The sequence below is a fragment of the Castanea sativa genome, chromosome 3 (genome assembly GCF_040712315.1).
Source record: "Castanea sativa cultivar Marrone di Chiusa Pesio chromosome 3, ASM4071231v1".
Lineage (NCBI taxonomy): Eukaryota > Viridiplantae > Streptophyta > Magnoliopsida > Fagales > Fagaceae > Castanea > Castanea sativa.
Window position 1 is genome coordinate 16,504,148 of NC_134015.1, and position 12,379 is coordinate 16,516,526.

The 12,379-nt window shown below is 35.2% G+C and overlaps 2 protein-coding genes across 3 annotated transcripts; one reads left to right on the top strand and one right to left on the bottom strand.

Moving 5' to 3' along the window:
* Window positions 1–1,534: 1,534 nt before the first annotated feature.
* On the top strand, window positions 1,535–4,402 carry LOC142627473 (putative WRKY transcription factor 39). 2 transcript variants are annotated; one of them, XM_075801343.1, is made up of 4 exons: window positions 1,535–1,596; window positions 1,989–2,809; window positions 2,887–3,012; window positions 3,981–4,402. In XM_075801343.1, the coding sequence occupies exons 2-4, from the start codon at window positions 2,079–2,081 to the stop codon at window positions 4,126–4,128; spliced, it is 1,005 nt and encodes a 334-aa protein (XP_075657458.1). In that variant the 5' UTR covers window positions 1,535–1,596; window positions 1,989–2,078; the 3' UTR covers window positions 4,129–4,402. The 2 variants fall into 2 exon arrangements, with proteins under 2 accessions (XP_075657458.1, XP_075657457.1); XM_075801342.1 differs by lacking the exon at window positions 1,535–1,596 and adding an exon at window positions 1,614–1,684.
* A 2,756-nt stretch (window positions 4,403–7,158) lies between these two features.
* LOC142627740 (small ribosomal subunit protein uS19u-like) lies at window positions 7,159–8,953 on the bottom strand. Its single transcript, XM_075801611.1, has 4 exons — window positions 8,853–8,953; window positions 8,603–8,754; window positions 8,456–8,513; window positions 7,159–7,606 (listed from the first exon to the last, which is right to left on the bottom strand). Exons 1-4 carry the CDS (start codon window positions 8,853–8,855, stop codon window positions 7,358–7,360), a joined length of 462 nt encoding a protein of 153 aa, XP_075657726.1. The 5' UTR covers window positions 8,856–8,953; the 3' UTR covers window positions 7,159–7,357.
* Window positions 8,954–12,379: the final 3,426 nt, after the last annotated feature.

A 12,379-nucleotide genomic window follows, 5' to 3' on the forward strand; every position in this document is an offset into this window, starting at 1 on the left:
ACATAAATTATAAAGTTTCTTGTTTATTAATTAACACTTTTATATATATATATATATCCAATTTAATAACATAATCAAATTCAAATCTTTAAGCCATGAGATTAGATAAACAGCCCAATTCATGTTCAGTAACAATAATCACAGGGAAGAAGCCAAGGTTGTTTTTTTCTTTTTCATTTTTTATTTGGTAGGAAGACAAGTTTGTGTTCCATTCTTCACAGTAGTTCACATCTAATGCAAATATAAGAAAAGGGCAGCTAGAATCCTTGTCTGTCCTCGCTAAAGAAACAGACACTATTCCAATCTTTTCACTCTTCTGCTGTCCATTTTCCTACTGCTACTTGGTCTGCAATAAGGCCAAACTTGAACCTATTTGCAAGTTTTGTGCATCAATACCTCCAAAAGGACAGTTCTTTGTGCAAAAGCTTTTCTTCTTTTATGATTCCATTGGATCCCATTCCATTATTATAACTAAGAAAAGGAGCTTTACTTTTCATTCTTAAAACTATAGATCACAGTTCGATTTTGTTAAATGTCAAGTATTATTAAGACGTCCAGGTTCAAATCAACACCTAACTATTGAATTATAAATAACAATAATTTATAATAATAATAATAATAATAATAATAATAAGAAGAAGAAGAAGAAGAAGAAGAAGAAGATATTCAAGCATTATAATGACATTCAAGTGTATACATACCTTTTCTTCAACAATGATCACATCTAAATTCTATTTTCAATTCCATTGATAAAGACAAATATTAATACAAAATCTTTTGTATAAAATACTAGAATGGTATGCAAAATAATAATTAAAAAAGACAATCTTTAGATACAATTTATAAAATATTGTACTTTAGCCAAGAACTTTGTACCTTAACTAGTTAGTACTTTTTAGTATTTTTAATAAAGACATTTAAAATTCAAATAACATTTTCAACTATCAATGTATCCAAATAAAAAATAATTTAAAAAATTCCTCAATTAAAGTCAAACATATAATGATTGAAAAAATGCAATAATATAGATAAATTTACCTTTAAAAAATCTTAATTAAGTTCTATCCAATAAAAGAAAAATATACTAAAATGCAATCATGAAGATAAATTTACCTTAAAAAAACAAACTTAATTAAGTTCTGTCCAATAAAAGAAAAACATACTACTAAAAATCCAAGTAAAATAATTTTTTTTTTTTTTTAAAGTCAATAAAACAAGAGGAGAAATGGAATAACGAGGTTTTTGTAAGGGGCCCACCTTAGGATCTCTGACTGAGACTTCAGTTTCTTCTTCCATTTCATGTGCCTAGAACTTGGTTCTGTTCTCGTAAATAACAGAGTTTTGTACCTCTCTTCCCTTTACTTCTCTTCTGTGAGTGTGTCTTTCAAGTAGTCTAATCTGATACTATTTAACTCTTTTTTTTTTTTTGTTAATTTATTTAATATTTTTTTCTGGGTGATAGGGTTTAAATTACTCAAAAGAAACACTTTGTTTCTTTTTAACTATTTGTATGTATATAAAGTCCAATATGTACATCAAAGTCTTTTATTTCACACTATGGGATAAATTATAGTCTCACTCTTCAAATTCTTGGAGGTTCACTTTTCTTCCAGTTTCTTTTCTTCTTCCTTTTTCTCTAATTTCCTCCAGAATTAGTAATCAAATTGGCTAAATTTTTATCTGGGTATGGCATCATTTTTATCTGATACTTTTTTTTTTCTTTTCACTTTGATTGTCTTAAGTTCTGTGATCTTAAACATTACCATTTAAGTTTTTTTTTTTTTTTTTTGGATATGAAAATGAGTACTTGGGTTTCATAAAAATGCTTTTTTGAAGATTGTTGTAATGTTATGGCCTTTTGGGCTCACCATGATTATATTGAAAAATATACTTTGATAGAAAATCTTGAGTTTTGACTAGCAATACCCATCTGGTAACTGGTAGATGCTTATTATTGTAACGAGCTAATGCAATTTTTTTTTTATCAGAACCATCTTTTGGGATTTACTGATGTTCTAATATTGAAATTTTGGGATTGAAGTCTGGTTCTTGTATTTGTGTCTGTGTGAACTGTGAAGATGGAAGGAGTTGAAAAAACTAACAACGCAGCTGTGGAGAAATGCCATAGATTTCTCAGTCTCTTATGTCAACCTAACGATCGAACTCAGCGTAAAAGCTTAATGGTGCAAACAGAGGAGGTTGTGTTAATGTTCCAAAGGGTTGTGTCGGTTCTAGATAGTGGTTTAGAACATAGGAGAGTGAGAAAATCAAAGATGTTTGAAACATCTTTACCTCAACACATCTTCCTAGATAGTCCTCATACTGGAACAATACTTTCACCAAAGCCTCCCATAGTACTACCAACTAATCGCTCTGAAAACCCAATTCAGGAAATGGATTCAAAATCCAGAAATTCTCTGCAGCCTTCCCAGAATAAGGTTCCTCCAAACATTTCAAAGCCAAAACCATCACAAAGCATCCAGTTTCCTCAGCAACAGATACAGATTGTTCATTTTCAGCCACCACAGAGAAATTTCCAGACTGACAATTACTCAAGGAGTAACAGTGGCACATGCCTTACATTTGATGGTTCTACACAAGCACCCACCATGTCATCCACGAGGTTCATACCATCTTTGAGCATAGATGGTAGTGATGCTAATTCAAGTGAAAATTCTTTCTATCTAATTGGCATGCCTCGGTTGCCCAATCAGATCCCAAAAGATCCAAGACCGAGGTGCTCTGGAAGGGTAGAAGGTGGCAGTGTGAAATGTGGCAGTATTGCTACATGCCATTGTTCAAAGAAGAGGTCAGAGTTTAGCTCCAGTATTCTCAATTGGGTGTGTTTTCCTTGTTTTAATTAGTTGCCTTTGTTTTTGTTTATAGGCAACCGAGGCTGAGAAAAACCATTAAGGTGCCTGCCATCAGTAACAAGGTTGCCGATATTCCTGGTGATGACTATTCCTGGAGAAAATATGGGCAGAAGCCAATCAAGGGCTCTCCTCATCCTAGGTATGCTAATTAACTTTTGCTGAATGAACATCCTTCGATGGTTAAGGTTTCATTTTCATTTTCGCTTCTTTCCAGCTTTGCCGTAGTTCCTTTTCAGATGAAGCTAATCTTGTGTGCTAGGTGGAAATTATTCATGACAAGTTTGTGTATTAACCGCCGAGCTATAAAATCAAGAGTTGTCAAATGGAGTGATTTTAGTTTTGTGAAAAATGTGAAAAACAAGTAATACAATTGGTTTCAAACTAAACCATGAATTGTTAGTGCCATGAGCCATAATTTTGATGGTTGAAGCACAGGATTAAATTTTAAACTGTCATTCATTGGTCTGGTGTTCCTAGATGCACTTCTTTTCAAGGTTTAATGCTTTAAGTATTAGTCTGGTGTCCCATGATGTACTCTAGAAGAGTTTTGCTATCATTTAATGATTATGATTTGGTAGCAAAATAGTTACTATATGAACTACTGCACCATTGTGCTGCAAAGACTTTGTCAAATGTGTGTGAGTGTGTGGGTGTCCGTGTTATTTATATTAACTATTGCCCCTTACAAGGTCTTCATCCTAGACACTGTAACTGCACAATAGTGCTGCAAAGACTTTGGCCCGTGTGGCCGTGTGTGTGTGGCAATCCATGTTTGTTTCTATTAAATACTGCCCCTGACTAAAAGAATATAAACCAAACAGTACTTCTCATGTGCCCCAACTTCCAAGTAAGAAGCAACATATTCCCTGTAGAGTGTTTAGTTAGTTTTACACTTTGTATTGTTAGTTTAGTCAAAATATAGAAGATCCATGTCCTTATGGTTTGGTTATAGGAAAATTGCCCTCTTTGCTCGGTCCCTTTGCCGAAATTTGTATTAGTTTTCTCTATTAATTTATTAATCCTGCTATCAGACTTAATGAAGAATATTTACCTACAGATTTTGTTTTTAAATATATTTAACCTGACCAAGAATGCTTTGAATTGCAGGGGATACTATAGGTGCAGCAACATGAAGGGTTGCCCAGCAAGAAAGCATGTTGAGAGATCCCTGGAAGATCCTTCAATGCTTATTGTAACTTATGAGTGTGAGCATAACCATTCAAGGTTACTATCATCACAATCTGCCCATACATAAGAACTTCATGGATATCCTTCAAAGGAAAAAAAGAGAATTCAGAGATTCGACTCCGAACTTATCAAATACAACTAAATGTGGTTCATGTTTTGTGGTGAATGCTCCTGTATAAAATATATGACTCAACTCTGAGATCACTAATAGTGAAAGGATTTGTTGTCAGATGAACAACGATTTCTAGGTCCTGCTCAACTTTCTAGATCAGTCTAGTTTGAGCCAAAAACCAGATTAAAAAAAAGGACTTTAATATAGCATTTTGCATCAAGTTCCAGATTTGCTCTTCCTCAAGAACAACAGGATTATATATATGCATATATATTTTTTCTTTTGTAAATTAAATTCTACTTAGTTACTGCATTCATAAATGATCTTTGGCCAGACGTTCAAAATTTTCTTATCTTGGATATATAATTCCATGTTAAATCCCCTTTGGTAACACGACTCTAATATGGTGTCTGCTCAATATATCAAATGAAAATGTGTATTTGGCTCTAGTCCAAGCTGTATGAGCTGACCAGCACCAAACTTTGCAACTAATATACATACCCGAATTATCAATGTTTTCAGTTTTTGCTGGTATGAGAATTTAGGAATGTGTAGATCAAGCTGAGAACCATTTGCCTGTAATTTCCCATGTCAGCCATAGTGCTTGGATCTCATTGAAATACCCTTTCTTTTACTTAGAGCGTTGGATACATGGTGCTAATGGGACTCTAGTTACGACAGAAAAAGAACTCTGCCGTAAAATTTGTCTTTATTGTGAGGTCAGATCACCATGACAGCCCTAAATGTGATCATTGGGAAACCAGCAACATTTCGTACAAAATCATTACTTGCAACAAGGATGCTGGTGATGTTGGCAAAGAGATATAAAGTGGGAGGGAGGGAAATGTACTAGACATCTTGGAAATATCAAAAAATACTAATTGAATGACAAGGTTCTTGGCTTTAGTAAAAATATTCGGTAACTAACTATATAATTTAAATCAAGTACACCGTCATAACCATGAATTTGAATCTGAACTGATTTAAAGATAAAACGATTAATCAGCAAGTTTTTCAAATGATGACGTCTTGCCAATGACCTTTGAGTTCATAAATGAGCGATTTCGTTCTCACAAGATATGCGCTTCACAAAATGTCTGGATATGTGCCTTGATGTGTAAATATATGATAGGATGTTATTGTGGTTTTCAGCTATTAGCCTTAGAAATATGAGTATTTGACATCTTTTGTTGACAAAGATATATTAGAATGAATAATAAAGGAAAGAATCCATGTACGGGTTATAGTCTAGTCTAAATAAAAGTTTCGTTCTAGAAAGGTGAAGTAAATTGTAACAACAACAAACGGTCAAATTGAGTCGTAAACAAATTAAGCTGTTCATAAACAATTTGGGCTCAACTCGATAAAAAACTCATTCATGTTCATTTGTTTATAAATAAACTAAGCTTGAGCCTTAGTTTTAGGCTTGTTTGATAAACAAGCCGAGCCCAAACAAAAAAAATTGTTTGGGAACAAGCTCGTGAACAATAAGGCTCGATAAAAACATGCCGAGTTTAAGCTCATTTATAGCTTGATATATGTTTACTAAATAAACTAATTATTATGACATTACACATATTTTAAAATGTTAATTTATAGCTTGTTTATTCATATATGTTTTAGAATGTTAATTTATTTAAATTTGTGAAGAATATATCTGCATAGATGACAAATGTGAATGTAAAAATTGTATTTTGAACAATTATTCAAGCTATAGACAATGAATGATAAATGGATGGATTTAATTATGTAAAGTTGTAATTTGAACAATTTCTAATCATGAGTGGAATTAGAAGCATGATAAAATGAGTATATTATTGTTTTTTGTTTACTTGATTTTTGGTGATATAAGCATTTGATAATACAATTTTTTTGGATCCCAAACTAAAACGCTTGACTTGAGCTCGAGTTTGAGCTCAAACTTGGCTTGACTAATTAATCAAGCCAAGTCAAGCCGAGCTCAAGTTTTTTAACATTCTCACAACCTTGAGTTCAAACATTGTTTTTAAGCTTGTCTTAACCTCAAACCAAGTTTGAGCATTTAATTTTTATTGACGAGCTAAGCTTAAACATGCACTACTCGACAAAGCTTGGCTCGTTTACAGCCATACGGTCAAAGTTCAACAAAAATAAAAACCTCTGATTTCCAAATTGCACAATTAATGTTTTCACAATTTTTTAAAAACCCAATTTACATTGTGGGAAAGTTGGCCCCGAGTTGGTTTGTAACATCTAAATCCTTTTACATTTGTTAGATTCGGTAGTTTCTTAGATCCTAGTTTGAAACAGCAAGGCTTCAGAAATACAGGTCGAATAATAACAGATGTTCATTGTGTAATGTGCGTTCAGCCCTAAATCATTATTACTTTCAAAGCATAACACACGGTTTAAACAACTTTTGAACTTTTAAGACAATCGCAAGATCACAATTTCTAAGTGGAATATAGCTGAGTTGATAGCAATTGACCTTACTCTGCAACTTATGTTTCCCATGTGGTAAATATGTCAAAGTTATTGGCACTTCGTCACAAGCTAAATTGAGTCAGCACAAACAACACAGCACCAACAATTTTAGATTGCTCGGTAGCAAATCAATGCTGTGTTTTTTAAACATGAATATTTTTAAACTGTATTCATGTCGGCTGCTGCTAATCAACATTTTGCAGGCCCCGTATGTGTCAAGGTTGTTACTTAAATAGTAATAAACCAAGAACTCGATCCCATATCTTTGGCCATTCAATTTTTTTTTTTTTTTGGAGAAAGCCCCTCAAGTTATGGGCCAGTGGGACCACCCCCAAGGAACAAACCAGAATGCCTACACAGTACACACCCCCATGCTGAGCAGGCATCTGGTAAATTGCGTAGTACCTCAACTTACAGTCATTGCAAGAAAGAAACAGAGAAATTTGAGGGAATACAATTATTCAAAACAGGAATGAGAGGGTGTTTTATAAGCACAATAACCATTTTGCACTTCTAACAAAATTGTCCAAAAAGCAAAATTTCTTTTCTTAATAAAAATTCTACAAAACCAGTTAACAAAAACTCCAATGTCATAAGAAAGGTTCACCAGCTAGAACATAAATAAAGAACAACCAAACCTCAGATTCTAAACAAAATGGCTCTTCTCAAATTCTGTTTCTATAATGAGGCAGACTAGAAGACAGCCAGGCATGAAAGAACTTCACTTGAGGGGAATGAACCTGGAGGAGTGGGTAGCACCAATACCAGGCCTACCGTGCTTGACGGGCTTGTAAGAGATGGAGAATTCAGCAAGATAATGGCCAATCATTTCGGGCTTGATCTCAACCTGATTGAAGGTCTTGCCATTATAGACTCCAATTATGCTGCCAATCATCTCAGGAACAATAATCATGTTTCTCAGGTGGGTTCTCACTGGCTCAGGCTTCTCACCTTGTGGGGCCTCCCTTTTCTGTTCCAAAGACAATAAAAATTAGAATCACAAACCTCTTAGACAAACAAATTAAGCAAACAGTATACTAGTAAGCCTTTACCACAAAACTTGTAAACATTATTCATGGAAATTATAATTAATTTACATGCCTAACATGAAACATAGAGCTTTGGAAGAATAGTGTTATTTCTACGGCTGAGATCTTAAACGTGTATAGATATTGATTCCATTACATCAAAGCAGTAATGAAACCAAGCACACCTTAAAGAACTTACTCAGAAATCATGTTTTGTTGTTAAATTTATGTTATACTTCCTAAACCATCCAGGAATGGCATAATAACAGGACCATGAGACAACGATTAACGGACAAGTTAGTGAAAGAATAAATATAAATAAAAATAAAAATACAACCACTATGGCTCTGAATTCTCATAAAATACCTTAAAGAAGGCCTCCATTTTAGTTGGGGGTGTGTAATACGGCTATAAATTTTACAAAAGCTTAGACTTAAACAAGATAAAAAAGTATAAAGTTTGACCATGATTCTTATCCCACATTCACGTCCATGTCTCTTGATTCAACCATATGAAGTTCTTACCCAATCCTCAAAATAACATAGACAAACTAATCCCCAATCGAGCTCCAAAAGAGTCCACAGAATAATAAAGGGGGAAATGGGAGTTCTCAAACACATAAAACATTTGCTGATTCAAAAGTAAATCTGTTATAATGCTCTCACAGTCCTAGTCTATACTAAATCAGCCACAGAATAAATATATAAATAAATAACAAAATACCCAGATTTTCAAAATACCCAAAATATCAAAATATGTAAAAATTTAAAGAGATAAAGAGAGATGGTTACAGCTTTGCGCAATTTCTTGATCAAAGCCATGGGCTTTCGCTTCAAACCCCTCTGAAACCTACAAAATTCCACACACAAAATTAATAAAAACAATTCTAAGACAAATAAAAAATGAAAGATGAAATATATGAAAGAGAAGAAAGGTACCTTCTGCGAGCTCTGGCAGTGAAGAGCTTGACGAGGTCGTCGGTGGACATGTCGAGAAGAGCATCCAAGTCGACGCCTCTGAAGCTGAACTTCTTGAACGTCCTCTTCTTTGGGGGCTGCCCAGCCACCGCCACATCAGCTTCCACATCCGCCTGAAACCAAAAACCCCCCATTGATCAAAAACAAGCACAGATTAACATACAGAGAGAGAGAGAGAGAGAGAGAGAGGAGGAGGAGGAGGCGTTCTCACCATGATTTCGATTGGTTAGATGAGATGAGATGAGATGAGAAATGCGGCGATTCAGAGAAACCCTAGTTCGCTGCTGCTGCTTGCTCTGGCTAATGTGAGACACCAGGTATGGGGAGTTGGGTATTTAATACTGGGCCACGGGGTTTGATGGGCCGGATCGGTCAGGCCATCCATTAGGGTTCTCTGATATGGGCTTGTGGCAGGCAATTAGGATTTTTTTTTTTTTGTTGAGAAGAAGGGAATTAGGGTTTAGATTGTCCAGAGAGTATTTTAAATTACTAGTATCCTATCTTAAGCACACATTTTGATATTTGTGGATTTAATTTTATTACTAAAATACTAACCATTTTCTCAAAACAAAAAAAAATCCTAACCAAAAAAAAAAAAAGGCTAAAATTCTATACAAAATAAAAAAGGATGGCTAAAAGTGTAGAATACAAGGTTTAATCTCAATTATAGTAATTGGAATTGGGACAAAGTTTAGTATGAAACTGGTTTGGAGTTATCTTTTCAAACTCACTACATGACAATTTATATAAACTACCCATGTGTATAATTATTTTTTAATAATTTAATAGTTATATCTAGGAATGAAAGATTTGAACTCTGGATGTGTTGAAAACACAAGGAAGAGCAAACCAATTGAAATATAAGGCTCTTAGCTTCATATGTATTACTTAAATACGTCACACCACTCATTAGAAAAGTTATGTAACTAAAACTACATATGAATAATCTCTTCAATCATCACATAATGGGTTGAACGAACACAATTTCAAATTGATTTGGACTTACAAACTTTTTTCTTAAAATTGTACCGAGTATTAGGACAAAGCTTGTGTAAACGACTAAATTCTTAGTTCAAAATATGTCAAACAAGTAAAATAGTTTCACAAATGCAAATTTGTATTGATGAATATGTGGTACAATTTTCTGTAATTACAAAAGAGTGATCCTCTGATTCGATCTCCTTGAAAGATTTGTTAATTGGAATTGTGGTAATATAATTTTGATTCGAACACAAGATATCCTTCAATTTGGCTGAGGAATGGATTGAAGATCTTTGAAACGGAATTACAATGAATCTCTGGCTATGAGCTTGTTAGAAATTCTTTGTTCTTCGTGTTCTTTGTGTTCTTCGTGTGTTCTTCGTGTGTTCTTCTTTTCTGAAGGTTTGTGGTGGAAGTTCTTCAGGGCTTTAGAGGCTAGAATCCTTAGAGCTTCACTGATCTGTGGTTTGTTAAGATTTCTGGAGGCTTTTGAGCTTGATTTCAGTGACCTTTGAGATCTAGACTAGTAGTTTGGATGATTTTGCTTCGAATGTTGTTTGTATTCGAGGCTGAAGTTCCTGGAGGCTTCGTGGTTTGATTCCAGCAGAGCTTCTGGATTTCTAAACTCATGATATATTTTTCTGTTCGGCCAAATGTCTTAGGAAGGCTTCTATTTATAGGAGTTTGGGGGTGGGTAAGCGACACGTGGCGGAGTCTGATTGGTGACACATGTCACAGCCTGATTAGTCCGCTTATATCATCGCTTACATGTGCTGGATTGCTTGTGTCATTGCTTACACGTGCTGGGTTGTTTGTGTCATCGCTTACGCATGCTGATGCATTTTATGCATTTATTTCAATGACACTTGGCAAATTTCTATTGGTTTCTGAATAGTGATAGCAAAACCTAGCAGCAGTACGTAGCGCTTTGTAATTGGTTGTATTTTATGGACTTGATAGTATGATGTGTTAGCTTGTAATAGGTCGGGAATTTTTTCTCTCTACAAATGCCCCCTCAAGACTCATTCATGCACACCGTTTTGGAGTGTGGTGAGTGAATGAGTCTTGAAAAAAAATGGATTTTTATACTTGACTCTTCTAGTGAAATAGCTGAAGGTGGTGGAGCTTTTAACAGGATGAAGTAATTTCAGAAGAGTAGACCCACCCTGATGAAAGGCTTTGATGAGACCGAGAAGGGGTCTACGAGTATTAGAATGTACTCACGTGACCGAGTTCTCTCAACAGAGGTTAAGTCGAAGTAATTTCAAAAGAGTGTTCAATGGTACTTGGAGTGGGTTTGTGAGGCTGAAAGTTATTTGCAAGAAGTTGGATGTACTTGCAAGATTAAAACATTTCAGTAGAAGTTAAGCTGAGGTAATTTCAGAAGAGTATTTTGGATCGTTGGTGGCGATCACAGGGTGTAGAAGATGGAGAAGAAGTAAGAATGTTGGCTGGGTATAGAATGCAGAGCTCTGGAGCTAGCCTCCCATTTTTAAGAACTTCTGGTGAAGTTATATCTGAAGGGTATACTTCAAATCACAGAAAGAACATGTGGGAGTGTGGTTGAATGCGTATGTGTTATTGCATCACTCAGGTTAAGTTGAGGTAATTTCAGAAGGGATTCTGGGTGTGCTGATGTTGGTGGTGAAGAAGATAGAAATGAAAATGAAGTGAATGAGTGAAACATATGACACCATAGCACTGACCCTGCATGCTGAATGAGGTCCGACAGCAAGTTGTTGAATACGCCTGTGTAACTGGACCATGCTGACGGACATTAAGTTGAAGTAATTTTAGAAGTATATTTTCTGAAATTCTTCAAGCTGATCTTAAGTTGGAGTAATTCCAAAAAGTGTGTTTTGAGGTACCAACAATGATGACCTTTGGGCTCCACGCTGGTGGAAACATGGAATGCGGCTTTGGCGACCATTTACTGACACCAAAGGCTGATTTCTGATGAGCTGGTACCTTAGAGATCATTGTAAGTGTTGGATGGGAGACAATTTGTAGGATACCCCAACACTTTTTACCACCTTCACCTAATGCAACTTGTTGGGAAAGCACAACAAAATGAAAGGTGGAGCTAACTTGTGATCCTGGTTTTAGAAACCAGCCAAGTTGCTGTTTGTTCTGAACCATTGCGTCTGATGGGAGACCAAACAGTTGGAGAGAGACTACGGAAGCCCTGATCTTAGGAACAGGTGTCTCTGCTAGACTTAGATTTCCTGGCCAACCAAGTCCAAAGAAGCATGGAACGACAATGCAGACCTTGTTACGAGTAACTTTATGAACAAATGTGGTCATTAAGTAAGGAAACAAAATTTGTTTGAATCCTAAAACAGCGATGATGTTGTGAGAAAGGTTTCTACTGAACCATGAAGGGGTTGATTTCAAACTGATTATGAAGCGATTTTGGTTGCTAGGTGTTGAGAATGACGAGGCCATAGTGAGAACTAGCTGTGAGAAAGAGGAATTGAAAATTTGAAAGAAACAAATCTTCATTTCATGATTCAGTGTATTTTTCTTGATGAGTTTTCGATGAATCCGACCATTCTATTTATAATGGAGAGATGAAGAACGGTAGTTGGGTAGTTAAGAATGGCGGACGAGACTTTTTGGTGAGAATGGTGGACGAGAACGGTAGGCATCGAATGGGAATGGTAGGTTGGAGATTGGTAGGCACCGACGGAAATGGTAGGCTGAAGTAGTGACCCAATGTAATTTTAATTTTAAGACATACTTGTGAGAGTTCATCTG